Source organism: Gobio gobio (genome assembly GCF_949357685.1).
Source record: "Gobio gobio genome assembly, chromosome: 2".
In the NCBI taxonomy this organism is placed as follows: domain Eukaryota; kingdom Metazoa; phylum Chordata; class Actinopteri; order Cypriniformes; family Gobionidae; genus Gobio; species Gobio gobio.
Window position 1 is genome coordinate 32,976,605 of NC_137098.1, and position 23,059 is coordinate 32,999,663.

At 38.0% G+C, this 23,059-nt stretch overlaps 1 protein-coding gene across 1 annotated transcript in view; it reads right to left on the reverse strand.

The window, feature by feature from the left end:
• kcnq1.1 (potassium voltage-gated channel, KQT-like subfamily, member 1.1) overlaps positions 1 to 23,059 on the reverse strand; it is a 45,124-nt gene that overhangs the window by 1,723 nt on the left and 20,342 nt on the right. The window contains 11 exon segments of the mRNA XM_079802592.1: positions 3,697 to 3,758; positions 3,948 to 3,994; positions 4,233 to 4,327; positions 6,551 to 6,626; positions 20,788 to 20,914; positions 21,031 to 21,084; positions 21,754 to 21,780; positions 21,901 to 22,039; positions 22,554 to 22,655; positions 22,762 to 22,857; positions 22,944 to 23,054. Coding sequence (XP_079658718.1) covers positions 3,697 to 3,758; positions 3,948 to 3,994; positions 4,233 to 4,327; positions 6,551 to 6,626; positions 20,788 to 20,914; positions 21,031 to 21,084; positions 21,754 to 21,780; positions 21,901 to 22,039; positions 22,554 to 22,655; positions 22,762 to 22,857; positions 22,944 to 23,054 — 936 coding nt within the window.

Sequence of the window (23,059 nt, forward strand, 5' to 3'; positions counted from 1 at the left end):
TGAAAAAGGCGGCCTATTTGCACTTAATGTAAACGACAACATTACTGTAGTAAAACCATGTTTTACTATGCTTCTATATGTGAAGACAAGCTGAGAGTATAGAATACTAGATTCAAAAATTAGCTAGCGAATACGTGCATATCAACGTAAACATGCGACGATAATATGATTAAATGTGAATAAATTAAGTGTACCTGCAATCGTAAATCAAATAATACATTTCTTAGAAATATATTTTACCTAGGTGACGAGGATCACTCCGTCACTTTGTGTAAGTTCCAGTACGAAACAGCACGGGATGTAACTGTGCTTATTTATGATTTTTTAATGGTAAAAACTAATTAAATGTTGTTGTATTACTTATCAATATATTATTAACATTTTACAAAAGTCAAACTCAAATGCAGTTACGGGGTTTTTGGTCAGCGAATGTGTGCAAATGTGCATTTTGTCCGTCATTAAAACCGACAAAATTTGGCATTTTTACAGTGTAATTATACATTTATGTACTGACTCTGAGTAATATTAATGAACTACATGTACTATAGGGTTAGGGGTAGGATTCGGGTTTGGTTAAGGGGTTTTTAGCATGTAATCATGCATAATTTACTGTTATTACTATAGTAAGTACATGTGACATACCGGTATGTAACATGGACACTGTAAAATAAAGTGTTACCGTAATTACTATAGTAACTATGTAACGTGTAACACTGTAATGTAAAGTGTTACCCTATTTTATATTAAATAGAAAAGAGGTGGACAAAGTACACAACTCTATTACTTTTGTAAAAGTAAAAGTACTATATTTTTACTTAAGTAAAAGTACAGAAGTATTTGTTTTTAAAGGTACTTAAGTACCTCAAAAGTAAATTTCCTTTTTTATGTCAATGCATTTTTATTATTATTGTTGCATTGTTGTATAAATGCACTCTATGCCATCATGGTGGTTTAAGCCAGTCAGTGATGCTCCATCCGACATGCTAGCATACGACTACATTAAACTCATTCCAATACTTGAATAAAAGTTACAAAGCTCTTTACAAAGCTGCTGTCACTTTAAGGCTGAATGCATGGACCCTATACTCTGATACACATCTGATATTCTCCCAACTGTTTACTCTTCTCTTTCTCCCAGACATTTACATTTTTGAACATTTTATGAGACATGCATCAAGTGTATGCCAAACTAAACTAATCTTTAATCTTCTGAAACATACTTTCTAAGTGGCCATAGGTGCACACACTGCGCAGAGGAACCGTCTTCTTCCATTTTGCTATAAAATGATCAGTGTTCAAAAAATGTTGGGAAACTTCACATGACTCTATAAGAGTGATTCCTGATAGGCTGTCTCCAAAAAAAACCAACTACATTTTAAAGAATAAAAAAAACATCCACAGACTTTCAAAGCTGCTACAGAAATGACTTTCGACTTTGAGGACCTTGATAGAAATGTAATGGAGTAAAAAGTACGATATTTGTCTTTCAAATGTAGTAAAGTTAAAGTAATAAGTTTCCAGAAAAAATAATACTCAAGTAAAGTACAGATACTCAAAAAGTGTACTCAAGTACAGTACTCAAGTTACTTACTTACGTATTAGTCCACCTTTGTCCACCTCTTATTTTAAATATTTGTTGCACAGAAAATGTACACTGCTGTTCAATAAGATTTTTTAAGAAATAAGAAATACGTTTTATTCAGCGAGGGTGCATACAATTGATCAAAAGTAACCGCTAAGACATTTGTAATGTAACAAAAGGTTTATATTTCAAATATATGCAAATTTATATATATATATATATAAATATATATATATATATATATATATATATATAATAAATATAAATAAATAAAAGTCGAAATATATATATATTACAAAATACCAAGCAGCACAACTGTTTTCAACACTGATAATAAAAATAAATGTTTTTTGAACACCAAATCAGCATATTAGAATGATTTCTGAAAGATCATGTGATGCGGAAGACATGGCTGTTGAAAATGTAAAATTAAATTTTTAAATATAATAAAATAGAAAACAGTTATTTTAAATTGTAATAATATTTCACAATAATACTGTTTTAATAAAACTGCTTATTTCCAAAACATTAAAATATCTTACAGACTCCAAAATTTTAACGATAGTGTATATGATTAAATAAAACATTTTAATGTAATATTTAAAAAAGAGAAAGAATCTGGAGGCAGAAAACTGTGATGCAGTAAAGAGTTTCTTCAGATTGGTGTTTGCATAAATGTTAAGGCTATTTGTTCCTGTTTATGCCAGACACTGCCTGCTTCCTGTTCACCACAAAATTATGGGAAGAAGAATGACACTGTAAAGGGCAGGGTATCCTGTCCACAGATAATGACACATTTTCAAGCAGTTCTTTACGATATGTCCTACTGGGAAATACATGTAATTTGGCTACTCAATGCATCAATCACTAGCATTGTCATAGAGATAGTGAAAACAGTAAAAGTGAGTCAATGAGTTCAAAAACAATCCTTCAATTTTCACTTTTTATATAAATTAATAAAAGATCAAAAAAAGATGTCTGCTATGAAAACAGAAAAAAATATCAAATTCTTCCTCAAAGAATCAAAAATAAAAAGATCAAAAATATTTTCGAAACTTTCTCAGTGAAGAATTGAAAACAGGTTAAACAGGCTTTTTTTTCTGGCATTCCATAAAATGAGTCAATTTGCTACTTCTAAGAGAGATAGAGAGGGAGAAAGAGAGCAAGTGAGTATGAGAGAGAGAGAGAGATCATGTGAACAAATGTGTATGCTGTTACGAGTTCATGTCAAGGAGGAGAGCTGTTTGTAAAAGGATTTATGGCTGGAGTGGCAAATGAACAGGAGTAGACGGAGTGTTTGTAGAGGTCCTGAATCCCCATCATTCTATTGGCCTCCCAAAGTGACATCTCACTTTTACACACACACACACACACACACACACACACACACACACACACACACACACACACACACACACACACACACACACACACACACACACACACACACACACACACACACACACACACACACACACACACACACACACACACACACACACACACACACACACAGGCACGCACACACGCACACACACACACACAGCCAGAAACACCCTTATCAGCACACATCGCTCATGGAGAATGTTTGAGAAGTCTTCAAAAAGTGATGTTTGATCGAAGGCAGAGAAAGAGAGAGGTTTCTTCTGCCTCCAGGTTAAGGCTTGATGAATGAAGCTCACAGATCTTTATCTGTAAAATTACTTGCTGAACCAACTGTGTTGTGCACATTTGCTCGTAAACTAAAGACTTGAAACTTGTTATTGTTCTACCAATGATTAACTTGTTGGAAGCACTTAGTTTCTACGCGTATTGCTAAAATTCAAGAGCATGTGATATTGTCTGAAGAGATATTTCAGATACTGGCATTCAAACAAGCAAATGCGAGAGAAAGAAAATCACAGTTTTTAACAACTTCTGGCCTATTGTGGTTAACTTAAAAAGCCTTTTTGGACTTTTTTTAAGGCATTGTGAATTGTTGGTGTTTTCTTCAGATACTGGATCCCTCAATAGTTAAAAAGTAAGCATGTTTTCCAACATATAGTATAAATGTCCTTCTCTCTAAGTTTAGCGAAACCTTACTCTGGCTATAGAACAAGTATTCAAGTGCTTACCTTCTCTTCCATCCTGTTGAGTCTGGAGCCAATCGTGTTTGTGCCTTTGTCTTTCAAGCGTTCTACAGAAGGCAAAAATAGTGCCAAGAAAAACACAATAAAAACCCTCCATAAACACGAATGTGCACTAAGACTACAACACAACAACAAACAGCCACATTAAGAACAACGAAGGGGTCAAATTGTAGCAAAACATGGTGTGGGGTTGAGGAATGTGAGAGCAGAAAGTGTAATGAATGATCTAGCTTTACCTGAACTTGTCTGGTAGAAGGACAGCTTCCCTAAGGACTGATCCAGTCTGTTATGGCCAAGCGTGCGTCAGCATGAAATGTTCATGTACAGAAAAGGCAGATGAAAAGTGAGAGGAATAGTGACAGAGATGGATGTACTCTTAACTCCTCAGCTTTATTTACCCAAAGGTCATGAAACAGTCATTTATATTGCTATTATTCCTATAAAATGTCATCCATGTTAAAGTAAACACTTTTCCCAATACATGCTTTGCTGCTAGGTGATAAAGTGAGTCCTCATCCCACCTTCTCTGTAGCTCCTTGATGCGCACCATGAGGTTGAGATTACCCTGAGAATACTGCTCAATGACATCCCTCACATCGTATGGCTTACGTGCTTGCTGCAAAAACACACACGTACTGTATTTGCTTTTTTGTCCGTGCAGTTATTACTTAGATCTGTTTTTAAATATATATATATATATAATACATACACTGCTGTTTGAAAGTTTCAGGACAAATACTGGATTTTATTTATGTTTTAGAAAGAACACTTCTATGTTTACCAAGCTGCATTTATTTGATAAAAATACAGTAAAAACAATAATATTGTGTCGGCATCTTTACTCCAGTCTTCAGTTTCACATGATCCCCCAGAAATCATTCTAATTTGCTGATTTAATGCTCAAGAAACATACAATTTTTTTGTTTATTATTATAGTACAGTTGTTGCTTAATATTTTTATGGAAACCGTGATACATTTATGTTTTTAGGACTAGAAGAAATATTGAATAGAAAGTTCAAAAGACCAGCATTTTGTGAAATATATTTTATATTTTTGTTGTTTATTATTATAGTACAGTTGTTGCCTAATATTTTTATGGAAGCCGTGATACATATTTTTTTAGGATTAGAAGAAATATTGAATAGAAAGTTCAAAAGAACAGCATTTTGTGAAATAGAAATATTTATAAGTCTTTACTATCGCTTTTGATCAAATTAATGCATCCTTGCTGAATAAAATAATGTGACAAAAAACCTTAATGACACCAAACTTTTGAACGATAGTGTGTGTGTGTGTGTGTGTGTGTGTGTGTGTGTGTGTGTGTGTGTGTGTGTGTGTGTGTGTGTGTGTGTGTGTGTGTGTGTGTGTGTGTGTGTGTGTGTGTGTGTGTGTATATATATATATATATATATGTGTATATATATAAACAAATATAAATGTAATACACATACTGTGCAAAAGTCTTAGGCACGTCAGTATTTTGTCCAAAAAAATATAGGTTTAAAAAAATGGTTACATGGTTGACAGACTAGAGCAAAATATATAAATAACTGGCAGTTTTTATTTAAAAAACTAAATGACTTTAAGATGTATTATTGTACATTGAGTTATTGTACATTCCTACACATGCTGTTTCTGTGAAATCATATTAATTGAGAGAATGCATTTTAGTTTGATTTCATACTGAAATGTTCACAGTGCAGGACCTTTCAATGAACTGCAAACGATAAAAAAGTGATTTAAAAAAAAATCTTTTTAAAATGTACACTTTCCCTCATACACTCGTAGACTTTTATGATAAAATCTTGATATGATCTTGCCTAGGGCCCCACAATCCCACTGGTTGACCCTGTATGTGAATGAACCTTTATGAATAAAGTATGAAAGGATAAGTTCATCATAAGAGTGAACTCTTTTGACTTGATATAACCAGCCCCAAATCAAAGGAGCCCAGAGGGGAAATATTTCCTCTTGATTGTCACATTTGAGGAAAATGATTCACATCTGCTGAAACCAAACGTACACCCTGATCAAAAGCTAAATCTTTGCTTTCAGGGCAGATTGAGCACAGGTGATGGCGCTTATGGCTATTTAAATGTATTTGAACTTCCTGACTAACATGGGGAAGATGCGTGAAGCTCTAGTTTGCTAGAGAACTTCAGCTCAATTTGATCAGCGTCGGTAAAATAACCAAACATTCACACTTCTCCGGCACAAATGACCAATTCAGGAGAAGCTAGAGCTGTTCAAAGAAGGGTAAACATTGTCATGACATCAGACACAGCCAATCTAGCCAGCAGCATCTGACAAACACTCCAATGTGTGTGTTCTGTGTCGCAAGAGTGTGTGAGAGGAGGGGAGAAGGACTTGGAGAAAATAAGGGGATTGAGAGATGACTGAGGCAAGCGGGTCAAATGAATGGATGGCAAGAGGATGGGAGGATAAAGAGAGAAGACAAACAAAGTGCAGTAACGAGTATCAAGTGTCGCACAATCGCACAAAGGAGGAGAAAGTGTGTAGGACAGCTATTAAGGTAATCCTCTGACATTAGCTTGTATTTTCGAGGACTCAGGCAGAGCATCTGCTGTGACTGAATGAGGTCTCCCCTTTAATATGTGTTAAAAGACACCTTATTCATGACTTACACTGAAATTGATCAAGGAATGCACATGATTAGAAACTTTTCTTTATAATCAAATATAAATGAGCAAAATAGATCTTGCACCACAATCATGAGAAGAAAAATCTGCATTTCTGCTCATTTCAGCACTGAAACATTATGCAAACTTGATTAAATTTAGGTTGTTCTAGCAAAAAGAAAATTTAAAGAAATCTTACCTGGAACTTTTTTTGGGCCACAAAGTAGTACAATCTCTGGATCACACGAATGGCTGCTCGATGAGAATCCCGCAACCTGTGTGTTTATATGTTGTGATTAGTATTGAGAAAGATACTTAACATTTTGCATTTACTTTTTTATTTAAAAGGGATAGTTCACCAAAAATTTAAAATCGTCATCAACTATATCATTCAATCCTGCATGACTTTCTATTTCTTCAATGCAACAGAAAAATAATTAGAAAAATGTCAATGAAATGAAAGTCAATATATCCTCTACAGACGTCATACAGGTTTGGAATGACATGAGGAGGAATAAATGTCATTTTTGGATGAACTATTATAAGATTATCAAATAAATATACAATATTATTGTTAAAGTCAACCTAATCTCACTGGAAGATGCGAGTATGTTACGAGGAGGCAATTTCGTATGAATTTATACGATGTGAATCAAAAATTTACTATTATTAGAAAAAAGCAAGGAGGTTAAGGTTATAGGGTAAGGTTTAGGATAAGGTCCACCCCTAACTCCATCCCAAAAACATACCCATCACTGGGGTGTAAGTACCCATCACAGATCGTGATCTACATCTTTAATGTAGATGTTTTATCTACGGTCATAAATGTGATATCTGACACCACATTGTATGTGACCGCTGTATGCCACCGCTAACATAGCACAATCACTGACCTTTCACATTTTCAATATCATTTGCAAAACAATCCTATCAGTCTCCACCAGGCCTTCAGGTGCAGCCCTGAGCCACTCCAGATGCTGTTTATGTGGATAGGCCTTTTTGCAAGTGGCCATTGAGCACAAGGGTCACGACCAGGACACAGTGTCTAAGAGAAAATACAAGGCTCTCTCTGCTTTTCAAAGCTTTCAAAAACCGCAGCACTGAGATTTGGTGGGGGGAAGGGTACTGACTCCCAGGAGGCCCAAGGTTATCTAGGGGAATGGAACAATGTCTCAAAGAAAGACGAAGTATGAGGAGTACACTTTCCCTTTCACGTCGGCTCCCGCGTGCCAGTCTATAAGCGATACGTGCCTGTATCATGTTAGCATGCTAAGGCTCGTGTCTGTTGCATGTCACTCTGACAAAAGACGGAGCACACTCACACAAGTTCTTTTAAAATGCATTAGCTGTAGACTGGCTGCAGGCTATCAAGCCTCATTGACTTAATGGACATGGCTGGCTGACAGTTTCTGGTTTCTCCCTGGCTGCGGGCTACAGGGAAATGAGGGATAAGGCATATGCCGTGCTCCAGGCAAGCGCCAATTTACTGCTCTTTGGTGCCATACTCTAGACTTCAACCAGCATCCCTCTGGATAATACTGCCTTCATAGCTTTGAGCATTATCATATGCACAGCAATGCAAATGTCTGTTGAGCTAGCATTAAAAGAGGAGGAAATGTGGTAATGGAAAACTGCAGATAACAAAAACTGAAGCTATTTTGCATAGCAATAATTATTATGACTTAGTTTATGATCTTTTTCCATGCATATATAGTCAAATGTTTGGACACAGCGAAACTCGTAGCTATCATTCATTTAACTAATCAAAACTAGTAGGCCTGTAACAAAAATGGAAGTTTATGAGTTATGCTGTAGGCCAACAATGTTCGGCCATGTGTAAATCAAAACTGCTTTGATTGATTTAAAATAAATAAATAAAATTAAAATATCAGTTTTTAAATTGATTTAAAGTACATTCATTTAAGTATATTAAAGTATTAGTTATATAAAGAAATTAATATTGGAACAGTTTGAATTTGAACTAATTTCAAGCATGTAAATATTCAAATATTGCATTAAAAGGCACAATATGTAAGATTTTTGTAATAAAATTCAAAAACCACTTGCACAGTGTTCATTTCATGCAGTTGTGTACTTACATTATCCCAAAAGTTCCCAAGGATTTGTAAATCCAGAGAAATTCCCATTTTAAATAATGGTTAGTCCCTTGTCATTGTCGCCTATCAATGACGTAATATCTGCGCTATGCTCGGTTTCTGCTTGTAAAAACCATGGCAACACACGTGGACACAATGCGGAAGTGGTGCTTATACAGCATCTAGCATAATGATGGATCATGCTTATTCATTGGCGAGTACAGAAAAAACAAAAAACGGAAGAAAAAAAACCCAAATGTAGATCAACGGAGTCAAGCAGGCTTTGGGACAAACGGATTAGATAAAACTAGGATCAATATCGGCGTGGCTAATATTCAGCCATTAACTTGCAAATACTGTGTGTTTGTTCAAATGTGCTTTTTGTACGATTGCTTTAAACACGTAACATTGCGCAGCATTAACCCACCAAATCATTTGACGAATAGTCCACAATCAGTAACAGACTATAGCATTGCATTTCACGTTCCTTGCAGCTAATTCATTATGATGACATAAAATAGTGTGATCAAACGTACAGGTAATACAAAAACTAATTCAGTACCTCATCCGTGAACATGATTCTTAAATTCCATACATCTCCGGATGGTGAAAACGACATCTCCTATCGTTTCCACTTTCCTTCAAAGCGCCATCAAGCTTCGCTTATAGAGGGTATGCATGTGACGTCACTATCGGCTGGAGCGACTGTGGTTACGCCCACTGAGTGGCACAAAGACTGAGAGGCAGCATTGGTTTTCAGCATGAATGCAGCGAAAAACACACAAAACCAGGCAAAAGAAGGGTGGTTGGGGTTTCTTGGCCCCCCCTTGGACATCCCTGTGCCCCCCTCCGGACAGAGGGAGACGGACTTGATAATAGCGTGTAATTTTCTCACTCAGACCACTGCCGCCTGCTGATCCAGTTCGTATCTGTATTTGCGTTCATCAAATTATAAAATTTTCATTTCAACGTTTCGGTGAGTAATGTAGCCAATCACAGAAATGTATGTTGATTTCTTGAACGCAAGTTAGAATCCACTCACCGTTTGAGTTTTTGTCCAGTGCTGAGTTCTGCACATGCACTAACCCTCTCTAAGTGTAGACATTATGTAAATAAGAGATTCATTGTGCACTGGTCAGCTTCACTGATTAATATAACGGAACGGAACGGAACTGTGTGAGATCGCGTTCATTGAATGAGTGACAGCTTTTAGTGATTATAAAGGGAGCGCTCTGCGTGCTGTCAAGGCAATATATATATACACTCACCTAAAGGATTATTAGGAACACCATACTAATACTATGTTTGACCCCCTTTCGCCTTCAGAACTGCCTTAATTCTACATGGCATTGATTCAACTAGGTGCTGAAAGCATTCTTTAGAAATGTTGGCCCATATTGATAGGATAGCGTCTTGCAGTTGATGGAGATTTGTGGGATGCACATCCAGGGCACGAAGCTCTATTGGGTTGAGATTAGATTAGATTAGATTCAACTTTATTGTCATTACACAAGTACAAGTACAAGGCAACGAAATGCAGTTCTGATCTGGTGACTGTGGGGGCCATTTTAGTACAGTGAACTCATTGTCATGTTCAAGAAACCAATTTGAAATGATTTGAGCTTTGTGACATGGTGCATTATCCTGCTGGAAGTAGCCATCAGAAGATGGGTACATGGTGGTCATAAAGGGATGGACATGGTCAGAAACAATGCTCAGGTAGGCCGTGGCATTTAAACGATGCCCAATTGGCACTAAGAGGCCTAAAGTGTGCCAAGAAAACATCCCCCACACCATTACACCACCACCACCAGCCTGCACAGTGGTAACAAGGCATGATGGATCCATGTTCTCATTCTGTTTACACCAAATTCTGACTCTACCATCTGAATGTCTCAACAGAAATCGAGACTCATCAGACCAGGCAACATTTTTCCAGTCTTCAACTGTCCAATTTTGGTGAGCTCGTGCAAATTGTAGCCTCTTTTTCCTATTTGTAGTGGAGATGAGTGGTACCCGGTGGGGTCTTCTGCTGTTGTAGCCCATCCGCCTCAAGGTTGTGCGTGTTGTGGCTTCACAAATGCTTTGCTGCATACCTCGGTTGTAACGAGTGGTTATTTCAGTCAAAGTTGCTCTTCTATCAGCTTGAATCAGTCGGCCCATTCTCCTCTGACCTCTAGCATCAACAAGGCATTTTCGCCCACAGGACTGCCACATACTGGATGTTTTTCCCTTTTCACACCATTCTTTGTAAACCCTAGAAATGGTTGTGCGTGAAAATCCCAGTAACTGAGCAGATTGTGAAATACATATATGTAAAATATATATATGTATATATATATATATATATATATATATAAAACATTTATAGGCCTATAATATAATCAGAATTTGAATACATTTCCATTATTGACAAGCGGCCACATACACACTTCTATACACAGGCCCATCCACATATAAATGCGGGATTCACTCTCGAAATTGTGATTGACAGTGATAAATATTTATGTATCGAAATCAGGATCATATAAATGTCAGGAAAACACGATTCCTGGCTGCATGTCAATATCCATGGATCACTGGATCGTTTGGTAAGTTGTAAGGAACACTATATAGAGCCCAACCTTTAGTTTAAACTGATAACTGTTTGTTTTACTCGCGTTTTCCTCTAATAAATCCAGTCATGCAGCAGCTCTTCTGCCACTCAGTCCTGGTCCGGCAGGAAAGGGACATCAATGCGGGATGCTCTATTGTTTTGAAAATGTGACCTCTGGCGGCGAAATCTTACATATTGTGTCTTTAAATATAACAACCTCAAAAAGTCTTTAGACAGAGAAAAACTGGTGTGTCTAAAATTTCAGACATACTTTTTAAATGTTTTTTTCTTTTAAAAAGAAGTCTCTTCTGCCCACCAAGACTGCATTTATTTGATGAAAAATATGGCAAAACATTAATGCTGTAAAATACAACGGCATTTTCAAATAACTGTTTCTATTTTAATGTAAAATTAATGTAAAATCTATTTAAATGTATTCATGTGATGGCAAAGCTGAATTATCAGCATCATTCCTTTAGTCTTCAGTGTCACGTGAACATTCAGAAATTATGATGATTTGGTGCTCAAGAAACATTTCTTATTATTATCAATGTTGAAAGCATCTGTGCAGCTTAATTTTGTGGAAACTTTGAGGAAATAACTTATCATTCATGTCAAGTGCTGAACGATTCTCTTGAGCTATACATGTGTATGGTATAATGATCAGTTTGATATTCACATGCATCTCAAAGCTTAATATGTTATATGGTGGTTACATTTTGGTGGAACATTGCTCATTTAAAACTATAGAATCCAAATGGATAAACTCAAGCTAGACAGCAATCTGCACATAGTTCAGGAATCATAACTCCCTGGCTGTTTGTCATTCCAATGGAGCATGGAAAGACGACAGAAAGAGAGAGAGGTGGGGGACACAAGAGATAGAACATGGGAACCACCCCATCTGTCCCTGAGGCAGTGCCACTTCCTCTCTCCAGTCATGGTTACCAGCATAGCAACGCTGGTCTCATGACCTCAGCAGGGTCACCATCTGCCTCTAGTGCTGGCACAAAGCCTGGCTAATGGTGAACACTGGTGGAGACGTACGCAAAGGGAGAAAGACTCCCACTGGGACAGAGAGAGAAAGAAAGAAAGAAAAAGATGGAGAGAGACAGACAAACAGACAGATAGAGAGAGAAAGAGAAAAGGAGGCGATCATATGAGGTCTTCTTTCTGCCAAAGGCAGACTGCAAATCTCTCTTCCGTTCCCAATCTTTTTTCTTTTTTTTTGGGTCTGCTAAACAATAGCAGCCAGATGTGAAAGAAAATGCATATCCACTGGAGGGCCACCGATGACTCGAACGCTCAGACGAGTTTGTCTAATCAGCATTGTGCATCAATGCTGTATTTTGTAACTTGATGTACTGACGGAGTGATTGTTACAAAACAACGTGTTAACATAATCCCACAAGAAGAATATAATAATTAACGCTTATTGTCAGAAAAGTATTAAAGGGATAGTTCACTAAAAGAAAATACTCATTGTATGACCTGTTTGACTTTCTTTCTTCTGTGGGACACATTAAGACTGACTATCATTGCTTGGACATATTTTAACAAATAATTTAGAAACTACATGATGTTGAGGGTAACAATTAAAATTTTTGGCTAAACTATCCCTATATTTAAGGGATTGTATCTACATGTTAATGTACACAACATAAATGCAGTCTATTTTAAACCATTCACAATCAACCCATTTTGTGAAGTTATTAATGATCAAAAGACAAGCCATGGTCTGAGTTTGCGTGCCTGTCCATGTAAATAGCAAGTGATGTCGTAATAGTGACAAAAGCCATCATAACTGCACCAAATAAAGATCAAAGAAGTGCATCATGGGACAGGAAATAAACATGCCATTAGTACCATCAACACTTCAGGCCAGAGGGTCTAGCTCCCCACCTCCAATTAACTCTTAACGGGGTGTGTGCAACAACATTTGGTCTGAGGAGGTGATCTCAGCCTGGCCTCTACATGCGATGTTGGACAATGACATCAACCCTTCTGTGCATCTACCAAGACTCATTAGTGGAGGGTAGCTGAGAGAACACCTGATCCGAGGTCAGCGACTGCTCCTTAGGGCAACATGTGCAGCATCTTTTGTATTGATTAGAGCTACACTGATTTGATTCTGGGGAAGGATAGCAAGAATTCAGAGGGGACATATTATTGACTAAATTAGGTTGTATATAAAGCAGCATAAAAATAACTGAACCTGCAAGGGTGATATGGCATTTAGTGGCGTTTTATCTAGATTGTTTGTGTGTTTTAGGTGGGAAAAGGGCCTGTTATTTGACCTCACTCCAAAGGGCCTCAGCTAATCTGAGTGTAATCAAATGTAGATAAACAGGAAACATAACAATCACCGGGCTTCACTCTAATCTTATCACTTAAAAGCATCCATCGTCCCCTTGGAATTATAAGGTTCTATCTGACGTTTTTGTCAAAATTGAGTTATTCACATATTCTTATTCTGTGACAACTTATTTACATTATGTGATGTTTTTTTTTTAAAGTTGTGTACATTTTGGGACTTTTTATTGAAAAACAAAAAGGTTCTATCTACAAAGTCGAACTCTGACTTGGCTCTATAAGGTTCTATCTGCGTGAGCCAATCAGCACTTCGAATGCACAGAAGAGGACCAATCAGGATCAACTTTATAGGTTGTGTCGCCGGCTTTTTCCTTGACAGGAAAGATCGCAGACACACAATATCTGTGAGGATTATGGCACACAATGCAAAGTTTTTAAGAAACCTCAAGATCGACAATTTTATTGACGATCTTGTCAAGGACAGCAGCCCGAATTCCAGGCATCACATATAGTCAGTGAATCATTTTTCAATGATTATTAAACTTTATGAATTAATTTGCTGAAGCATGTCTGTTTTCTTGCAGTTTTTAAAGTCTTAAAATGTGTTAATTTTTACAATATTAAGCCTTAAAGGTCAAATAGTAAAAAGTTTAATTGATGGGGTCTTAATTACAACAATAAACGTTAGCATGTTATTTCAGCCATACTGATGTCTAGAGAGAAAGACATTTTACCTGGCCCACTTTAGGTGGAATAAAATCCTGCTCAGATGTATTACAGTAGCTGCTTTCTGTCTAAACAAAAGGAAGATGAACAATTTCTGCAATAATGTGTTTAATTACCCACCAAATTGGTACCAAAAATTTACATCTGCACTGGACAAAATATTTAGACCTGCCTAGCTTAATTTGAAATGTCCTAAATACATGGAAGTGCTAAAAATATGAAATAAATGTCATAAGAAAGGATACAATTTTACATTCCAACACATGTTGAGACATTGTTACAACATTATTTTTTATATTTAATGTTCAAATAATGGTTTGGCAGATAGAACCTTATAATTCTAAGCGAAAAGTGTTTTTTTAGAATTAGAAGGTTCTATCTGCATTTGACCCATTCCAAAAATCCCCATTTACAATTTTGAGAGGATTTTGATATTGTATATTTAGAATACATTTAGGGTCCCTGTTATTTTCATGTTTGAAAGAAACTTGTTCCCCATATACATTTTCCTATATGTAATGCAAAAACTTTGAAGCTCAATATCTCAAAACTGCTCAGAACGCAGATAGAACCTTATAATTCCAAGGGGACGCCATGTAAACACGCACACACACACACACACACACACACACACACACACACACACACACACACACACACACACACACACACACACACACACACACACACACACACACACACACACACACACACACACACACTCTCTCTCTTTCAAACCAACATGTCCCAAACTCAATCAGACAGATGTGTGACTAAAGAGAGCATGCAAAATTAAAGAAGGATGACAATAAAGAGATATAATCCATTCAATAATCTATTGTAATCTATTTTCCATCGTTAAATTCAAAGGGGTCAAAAACTGCAGGTTGTCATTTTTATTTAATTTATCCAAAGTTTCTTACATTATGTATACGCTACTGTTCTAAAGTTTGTTGTCAGTATGATTTTTTAAATTGATAATAATAATAATAATAATAAATGTTTCTTGAGTGCTTAGGCCCTGTCCACAGAGACTCCGACACCCTTGCGTTTTCATGTGTACAGCCAATCTGTATCCGAAATCGCCCCCTAAACCCTCATTCACTATTCCCTACGTTAGTCCACTAATACAGTTCACTTGAAGCAGTGAATTAAAACGAGTGAGTGAATTCGGACAGCCGTTGTGTGTATAACGGCTGTACACTCGTTATTGCGGTGCAATGTGGGATTGAATGAGTGCACTCAATAACGTCCACTATGGTTTCGAACACCACTACAAAACTGTCCCCTCAATTAATGCCCAATTTGAGGGTAAAGGGGCGATTTCAGATTCAGCCCATATCTCGCGCATGCTCCAAGTCTTCTTTTCTGTTTTTAGTGTATCTCTGTGGCAGCAGAGCATACTGGTCTGGCGTGTATACTACATTGTTTTGAGTCGGGTTCAGTGGTTCCGTGTGTACGCAGATATTCCTTGAGACGAGGGGGGAAAAAAAGATTGGATAGGGAATGATTTCTGAAGGATCATGAGACACTGAAGACTGGAGAAATTTCAGATTTACCATCACAGAATAAATTACATTTTAAAATATATTGAAATAGAAAACAGTTGTTTTAAACTGTAAAAAATATTTCACAATATTACTGTTTTACTGTACACACAAAAAAAGCATTTTTTTCAATATTTATGCAATTTAATTAATAGTACAATCCCATCAAATTGAATTGAATAATCCTTACATGATTTAATTGAATAATTAAACAATCCTTATTCAGTTATTCAATTCAATTACGTGAGGATTATTCAATTCAATTTGATGGAATTTTACAATTAATTAAATTGCGTAAATCTTAAAAAATTGTATTTTTGTGTTTGTGAGGAAAAGAGACTTCCTTTAAAAACATAATACTGATTTTTACTGATTTGATATTTAAAAAAATCTTTAGTCTTCCAGTAAAAATTAATTATACTGGGACCAGCGATTTTAAGTTCAGAGACTTTACTGCATGATATAACTTACAACTCAATCATCTGAAAGAAACGCCCTGCATACTCAAAACCTCCCTAATGTTTTGTTACATCATATGATGAATCACAAACACATGTCAATTACCACAAAGTCCCCCACTGAGGCCATGTGCACTCTTGTGACTCGTCTCAGTGAGTCAAAGGATGAAGACCTTTGTGTGGCGGTGTTGCGCCACAGGCTGCAGGATTGTGGCACTATGGCACTAAAAGGCTCATGGGGGCCCTGTGTGTCTAAGAATAGCTCTGTGGAAGAGGAGGGGAACAGTGCTCAGATTAGCCACGATCTGAGATTCACAAGGTTTAGAGGGCTCGGCCGCGCTGTACAGGACATTATCCCAAATATCAACTCCATCTTCCCCCTTGAGCTCAAATACCTTAATGACATTTTAATAAGTGGTTAGCTGAGATAAAGGCCACTGAGGCAGTAATGACAGATAATAGCTGACCAGCGGCTGGACATTGTACGCTGGGGTAAAGGCCCCGGGGTGGAGTCTGGGCCGCTGGCCAGAAGCCATCACACACACACATATGTGCACACAAAGACGTGCGAGCGCAAGATGCTCGTACACACACGCAGCAGGGGTCCCTCTGGCTTCAGCCAAGCAAAGATCTCTTTTATCCCGAGCATCAAAGCGCCAGGCAAATACGGAGAGTATTAAATGTCCTTATGAGGAGTGACACGCAGGGATGCAGCATTCACTCTGACATTGAGTCCTCCACTGCTATACACCATGACTAAATGGCTTATGTCCCAAACTTGTGGCCTCATATGATCCTAAACATTACAGCAGCAAAGAAACTGACAGCGTTCATTTCAACGCAAGTCCTTATACATCACCAGGGGCCTCCGAGCCTTTTGTCATATCATGTTGCCAGCTAACAAAGTCACTAACTTAGCCGGGCCCACTGAAAGAAACCTGATATGGCACATTGATATTAATTTCACCAAGTGAAACGGAAATATTGGTGCTCATAGACAACAAATGTATTGTGTAGGGATACTTGATGCAAAAATAAAAATTCTGTCATCATTTACACACCCTCATGTTGTTCCAAAACTTTAGGACTTTCTTTCTTTTGTAGAACTTTATAGTAGATATTTTAAAGAATGTTTCAACTGTTTTTGCTCATACAATCAAAGTCAGTTGGGTCGAAAACAACACTGGACCCCATTGAATTTCATTATATGGGCAATTTTGTGTGTGTGTTCTCTTAAACGTTTTTAATGGCATCTATGGTTCCATGAAGTACCTTTAACATCCATTAAACCTTGCACAAAAGGTGGAAAAAGGTTTTTCAGATTATTAAAATGTTCTTCACCACTAAGATAAACTGAAAGGTTCTCTGGGGAACCAAAAATGGTTATCACTGTGAAAACCCTCTATTGGAACCTTTATTTAAAATCCGTACAGGTTTGGAACGACATGCTAGTGAGTGGGGTAGGGGGGTGAACTATCTATAATGTAAAAAAAAAAAGGACTGTTGCTGGCAACTGCTGCTCACAGGAATTTGTCTGAATAGTTGTCAAGTTCACCGTGTGCAGTGTTCTGTTACAAACTTCTACAGAGAGTCTTGCTGGGCACTTGGTCTGACAGCAAATGAGAGAATCATCTGGGATGTGTTCTTTCTTGCTGAGCAACTCTCTCTCTCTCTCTGTCTGTCTTTCACTGCTTGGCTGACTCTCGCTCCATGTCCCTCGTTAGCTCTAACACACTGTAACGAAACACAATTACTGTTAAGGGGGGAAGAAAAGGGGCCGTGACGGGCAAGATAAAGAAACTTGTGCTGGCAAGCCGCGCTGAAGAGGCATTAGTGAGCCAATGTTTCTGTCCCATTCAGCACGCCTCACACACCGCCACACACTCCAAATCACACACATTTACTCAGGAAAACGTGAGTCTGTATGTGTTTTGGACTGGGGAAATATTTCCATATATTTACTTGCTGAAATACCTATTGAGTAAACGTGAAAATCAAAAATAGACAGTATAGGAGTATGTTTAGCTCTTAGAAAATATGTATATAATGCATACATACATAAAACATTCAGTGAAATTGCCAGCATGGAGGTTATTGCTCTGGAAGACAAGAGTGTTTCTAACAAAAGTCACTGTTGCGTTCTTTAGCCCAGAAGCCCATTACGACTAGGGCCGCTTGTCAATCAGGCTATTGTTGGCGTGTGTAGAGCCGCAGACAATGGCTCTTTGTCTCTGCACCAGTGTAGACGGCCTGGCTTGGCCTCCGCCACTAGAAGTCCTTCTCTGTTTACTGAGAATAAATCAATCTTTTCAGCCCGGGTCTCCTTTGGTAAACCTCACACCACAGCCCTACAAGACTGCAACAGCAGATACGTGCGAGTACAAATGGGCACTTTCAGACGCACCTGCGTTTGCTTTGATTTCATCTTTATACCTGTGTCGCTCTGGACGGGAGTTTATTTTCTTTGATCCAGGCAGCTGCGAAAGACGCCTTTGTATTTGATATGAAATAACGACTGTGACTCTTTCTACTAAATGGCTTGATTCAAGACACTTGAAGAGCTTTGAAATGACAACATTTTACAGCATCTCACTGCGCTAAAAACCACCCTGTTCTTTATCAAGCTTTAGCATATAAAAGTGTGTAGGTAGTGTTGATATCCTCCAGTGTGTGTGTTAGGAGCGCAGTGGTCAGAGAGATGTTTCTATGGCATTGTTCTTTCCCCACCCCCAATGCAGCCGAACTGTTTCAGCTGCAGGCACGAGGAGGCTTTTGTGCCTTTCCAACCTCTTGAGTTAACAGCCTGGGTCAAAGGTCAGAGCAGGACTAAAGTCCTAAGGGAGAGGAGAGGAGCAGAGAGTAGATGAGATGAGAAGGAGTAAGAGGAGAAGAGATGAGCGGAGAGGAGAGGAGAAGGGATGCAAGGCGGCATTACGGTTCTGGAAATTTGGAGTCCCCACCCTGCTCTGCTGGACATAAACAAATAAACATGCACTCACACCCACACTGAGCAGGAGAAGAAAGAGAGAGAGGGAGGGAGAGAGAGAAAAGAGAGGGAGAGAAAAGCCAGCTGTTGCCATTGCATCTCAGTGTGAGGCGAATGAAAGCTCATTAAACTTCAAAGATCAAATGAAAGCTTGTAGTGACAAGGCTCCTTTGTAGAGGAGATGCAATATGTCTCCTAAGAATGAGGATTTAGAGAGGAATCATACATAAGACTCTAAAAATATTAGACCTACCTAATTAAAATTTGAAATCTCTTTTAAGTTGCTTTGGTGGAAAACACCTACATTTTTCCAGACGATTACATTAATCTCAGTGTACAAGCAACTTTGTATCAATTCTGAGCTTAATATTATCACTTCAGCTCCGTCAAGGTCAATATAAACACACACACGCATAGTGCAAGTGAGAAGAAAACCAAACCACGAAATCTCCCAGATTGTGTTTCAAAATATACTTTTGGTTCCACTTTATATTCAGCATTTGATACAATGCACTTATTGTGCACATACATGTTTTTACATTGTACTTATATTTAAAAATACCTGCATTGTAATAACAGCTGTGATTAATTTCTATAATGACATATATAATTACACTGTTGACCCTCCCCTTTCATCTTAACCCACCCTTAAACTTAACCACCAAACCTGTCCCTACCCATATCCATATCCCACCTCAATAGCAGCAAGTGTTTTGCAATTCAACATGAAAACAGTAAGGACAATTACTTTTTTGATGCAAGTACATAGTAGTCATCTGATGTAAAGTGGGACCATACTTTTTTCTGCATTTTCCTACATCACTTGTATAATACACTTTAAAGCAGCATTAGTATGATTTCGCCAGTGCACGCCAAGAGAAATGCTACACTGACAGGAGAAGGGTTTGGTCTACAAAAACACCTCCACTGCCCTCTTGTGGATTCTCAAAATAAATAAAAGTTTGAGAAAAAACCTGAACACCTTTGTATTTTCACATCATTTAGTGTAATAGAGGCCTGAGGTTAGATGCTTTAGAGTGGTGGATCCCATCACAAATGGAAAGGGGCACTCTGGATAATCTAATGGACTGTATACCCCCAACAGAGACATGGTTCATTAGATTATTCAGAGAAGGGGTCGCCTCATTGCCTGCACAAGTAAATGGTTTGCAGTATACACAGGCTCCACGCTGTTCCACATGCTGACCAGCTAATGGGGCAAAGAGATTCTGATAATGACCCCCTCTCAGGCAAAACACAGCCTGCAACATAACCACTCTTCACGGGAATGCTTTGGGGCCCAGAAATATACACCGTGCAGGCGTGCACTTCTTCCAACCATGTTTTCACTTGAGGTGGGTGGGCTCAGAAAGCTGAGATCTGTTCCAGCAGAGGTAGCGCATTCGTGTTAAAAGTGTTTTAAAGATCTGAGCTGAAAATCCATTGCCTGCGAAGATTAGCAGGATGATTAGACCTTTGCGTTTACAGAAGTGATATTGTGCGTGTGAACTGCAGGAGTGTGCTAACTCTGACGCCATCAAGCTAACACTTTTTTAATTGCCCATCCACTGGATATCGCATGCCATCTGGAAGAGTTCTGAAAGATTATAAGCAGTGGAAACTTACTGAAACTTAAATAATTGACTGTCTGCTGTCTAGGGTTGGCAGATAGACTCGGTTTAAATTGCGCTAAAAATGGTACGTTCTTACTCACTGAGACACATGAGTGACTTGAACGAGTGAAATCTCTCGTTCCGCCTCAGTCTCCATATCATCTGCGATGCTGCTGCACCTCTGGAGCGTGGGCCGAGACGGCACCTCGAAAATCCCCGACTTTTTTCCTTAAGACACAAAACACACACATCATTTCAGACTTAAAGAGTGCTGTCTTTCCGATGGAAAATGTCTAACATCATCTTATGACGCTATTCCAGTTTTAACAAGTTGTGTTACCCACCTGGAGGTGTAGAGAACTGGAAAGAGGACAGAGAGTTCCAGGATGGCACCCGCTCTGTAAGGAGAGAGACTGAGCTTGATGCTTTCACACAGAATATTTCAAATCGAACAATGTATTTCATGCTAAGAAATTATGCTGTGATAGGCATGCATATTTAAAACAACAAGTTAACCCTTAAATGCGAATGTTTGGCCAATCATTATTACATGTTTGGGTCTTTAGCGACCCGGATTTATATCTAACACGCAATTATATAAAACTTTTTTTGTTGATGATACTATTCTTTTGTTTTCTGCCTGCGATAACTATAAGTGAAACGTCACTTCGTTATTGCGTATCAGACATTGCCGCTTGAGGAATAAAGGTGAATTGCACTCAATTGCAGTCATCAAACATTCAATTATTGTTGTCGAGAAAAAAATGCACACTGTTACACACCTCGGGTCACCAGCGACCCTATACAATTTTTTCAAGAAAATAATGGGGAAAACAGGCATTCTTTAGATGTCTAACTTAAAAAAATTAATGAGGAGGAGGGTAGTGAATGATGTCCCGGGTCACTAAAGACCCGAGTAATGCGTTTAAGGGTTAAAGAGTCAGTATTATTTATTTGTCTGAGAAAAAAAACCTCAAATCAATAAAAACAGACAGGTAAAGGGAATAGTAGATAGCAAGTGAGTACAGACAAGACACATGTAGCAACAGACACTAACTGGAGCTCACCACATCTTCTGAATGTGTTTGCCCCTTCTGTGAGAATGTAGAGGTGAAATAAAATATATCAGAAGAGAGATGCTTCAAGAGCTTAAAGGGTGAAAAAAGATCCCCTTTTCTTATCATCATAGTATATTAGTTTATTGTTGGTAATACCTGACTGTTGAATACTGCACACTGAATCTTGTCCGCCGTCCCTTCCATCATCTAAGGAATCATAGGTTATGGATGGAACAGTGGGAGTACTCGGCCCATTATCCCTGTCATTACTTTTAATTTTCCTCCTCATCTTCATCTGGCCGAAGTAAAATTTGACAAAAACGTTACCTCTTTTCTGGTAATACAGTTTGAAACCACATTGAAAATATACGTTGTTTTTAAAGTAGTCACATTTTATATTAGGGAGTCCTTAACTACTAAGTACTTGTACTTACAATGTACTTATTGTGTTCATATTGAACTGCAAAACACTTTTCTGATAATGAAGGTCGGATACGGGTAAGGTTAGGGACAGGTGTGGTGGTATGGGTAAGTTTAAGGGTTGGTTAAGTTGTAAGGGAAGTGTCAGCAGTGTAATTATAGATGTAATCACAGAAATGAATTACAGCTGTATATAAGTAAAATATAAGTACAATGTAAAAACATGTATGTACACAATATGTGCATTTTATCAAATTATTAATTTAAAAGTTAGTACATAGTAGTTAAAGATGCTTGATATAAAATGGGACCAGAAAAGTTGAGATGTAAAAAGAGAATTAATTTCTACATTAGTGCTTGTAAATTGTTGTCTTTAAGTAGGTAGGTACCTTTAATTTAGGGCTATACCCTGAGTGGCTGAGGTTCCTCTTCACAAATAACTTGTAGGTGGCAGAGTCAGGGTTCTCTAAGGCAAAACACCTCCAGGATGCCTTTATCATGAGAATAAAAGAACAGGTTAACTCTGGAAGGTCTGACTATCCTCATGGCTGACAACTAATAAGCAATATTACGTTTATGGGAAACAGTAAGGCACACCTGTATCAGACATGCAGCTGCAGGAATTTGCCTGTTGAAGTGTTTTTGTCTCTGTTTCTGCTGTACCTTCAGAGCAAAACCGGAGCCTAGGATTCCCTATGGGGAAATACTATCATTCTTCTCATACACTTGCCTGCTGTGCGAGGAACAATTGCTATGGCTATTAAATCTCTGTAACTTACAGCAGGGAGGGCAAAAAAGGAGATAGCAAAGACAGAGAAACATGATGCAATGGTCTTCCCTATCCAGGTCTGAGGCACCTTGTCTCCGTAGCCGATAGTGGTTACTGTCACCTGAG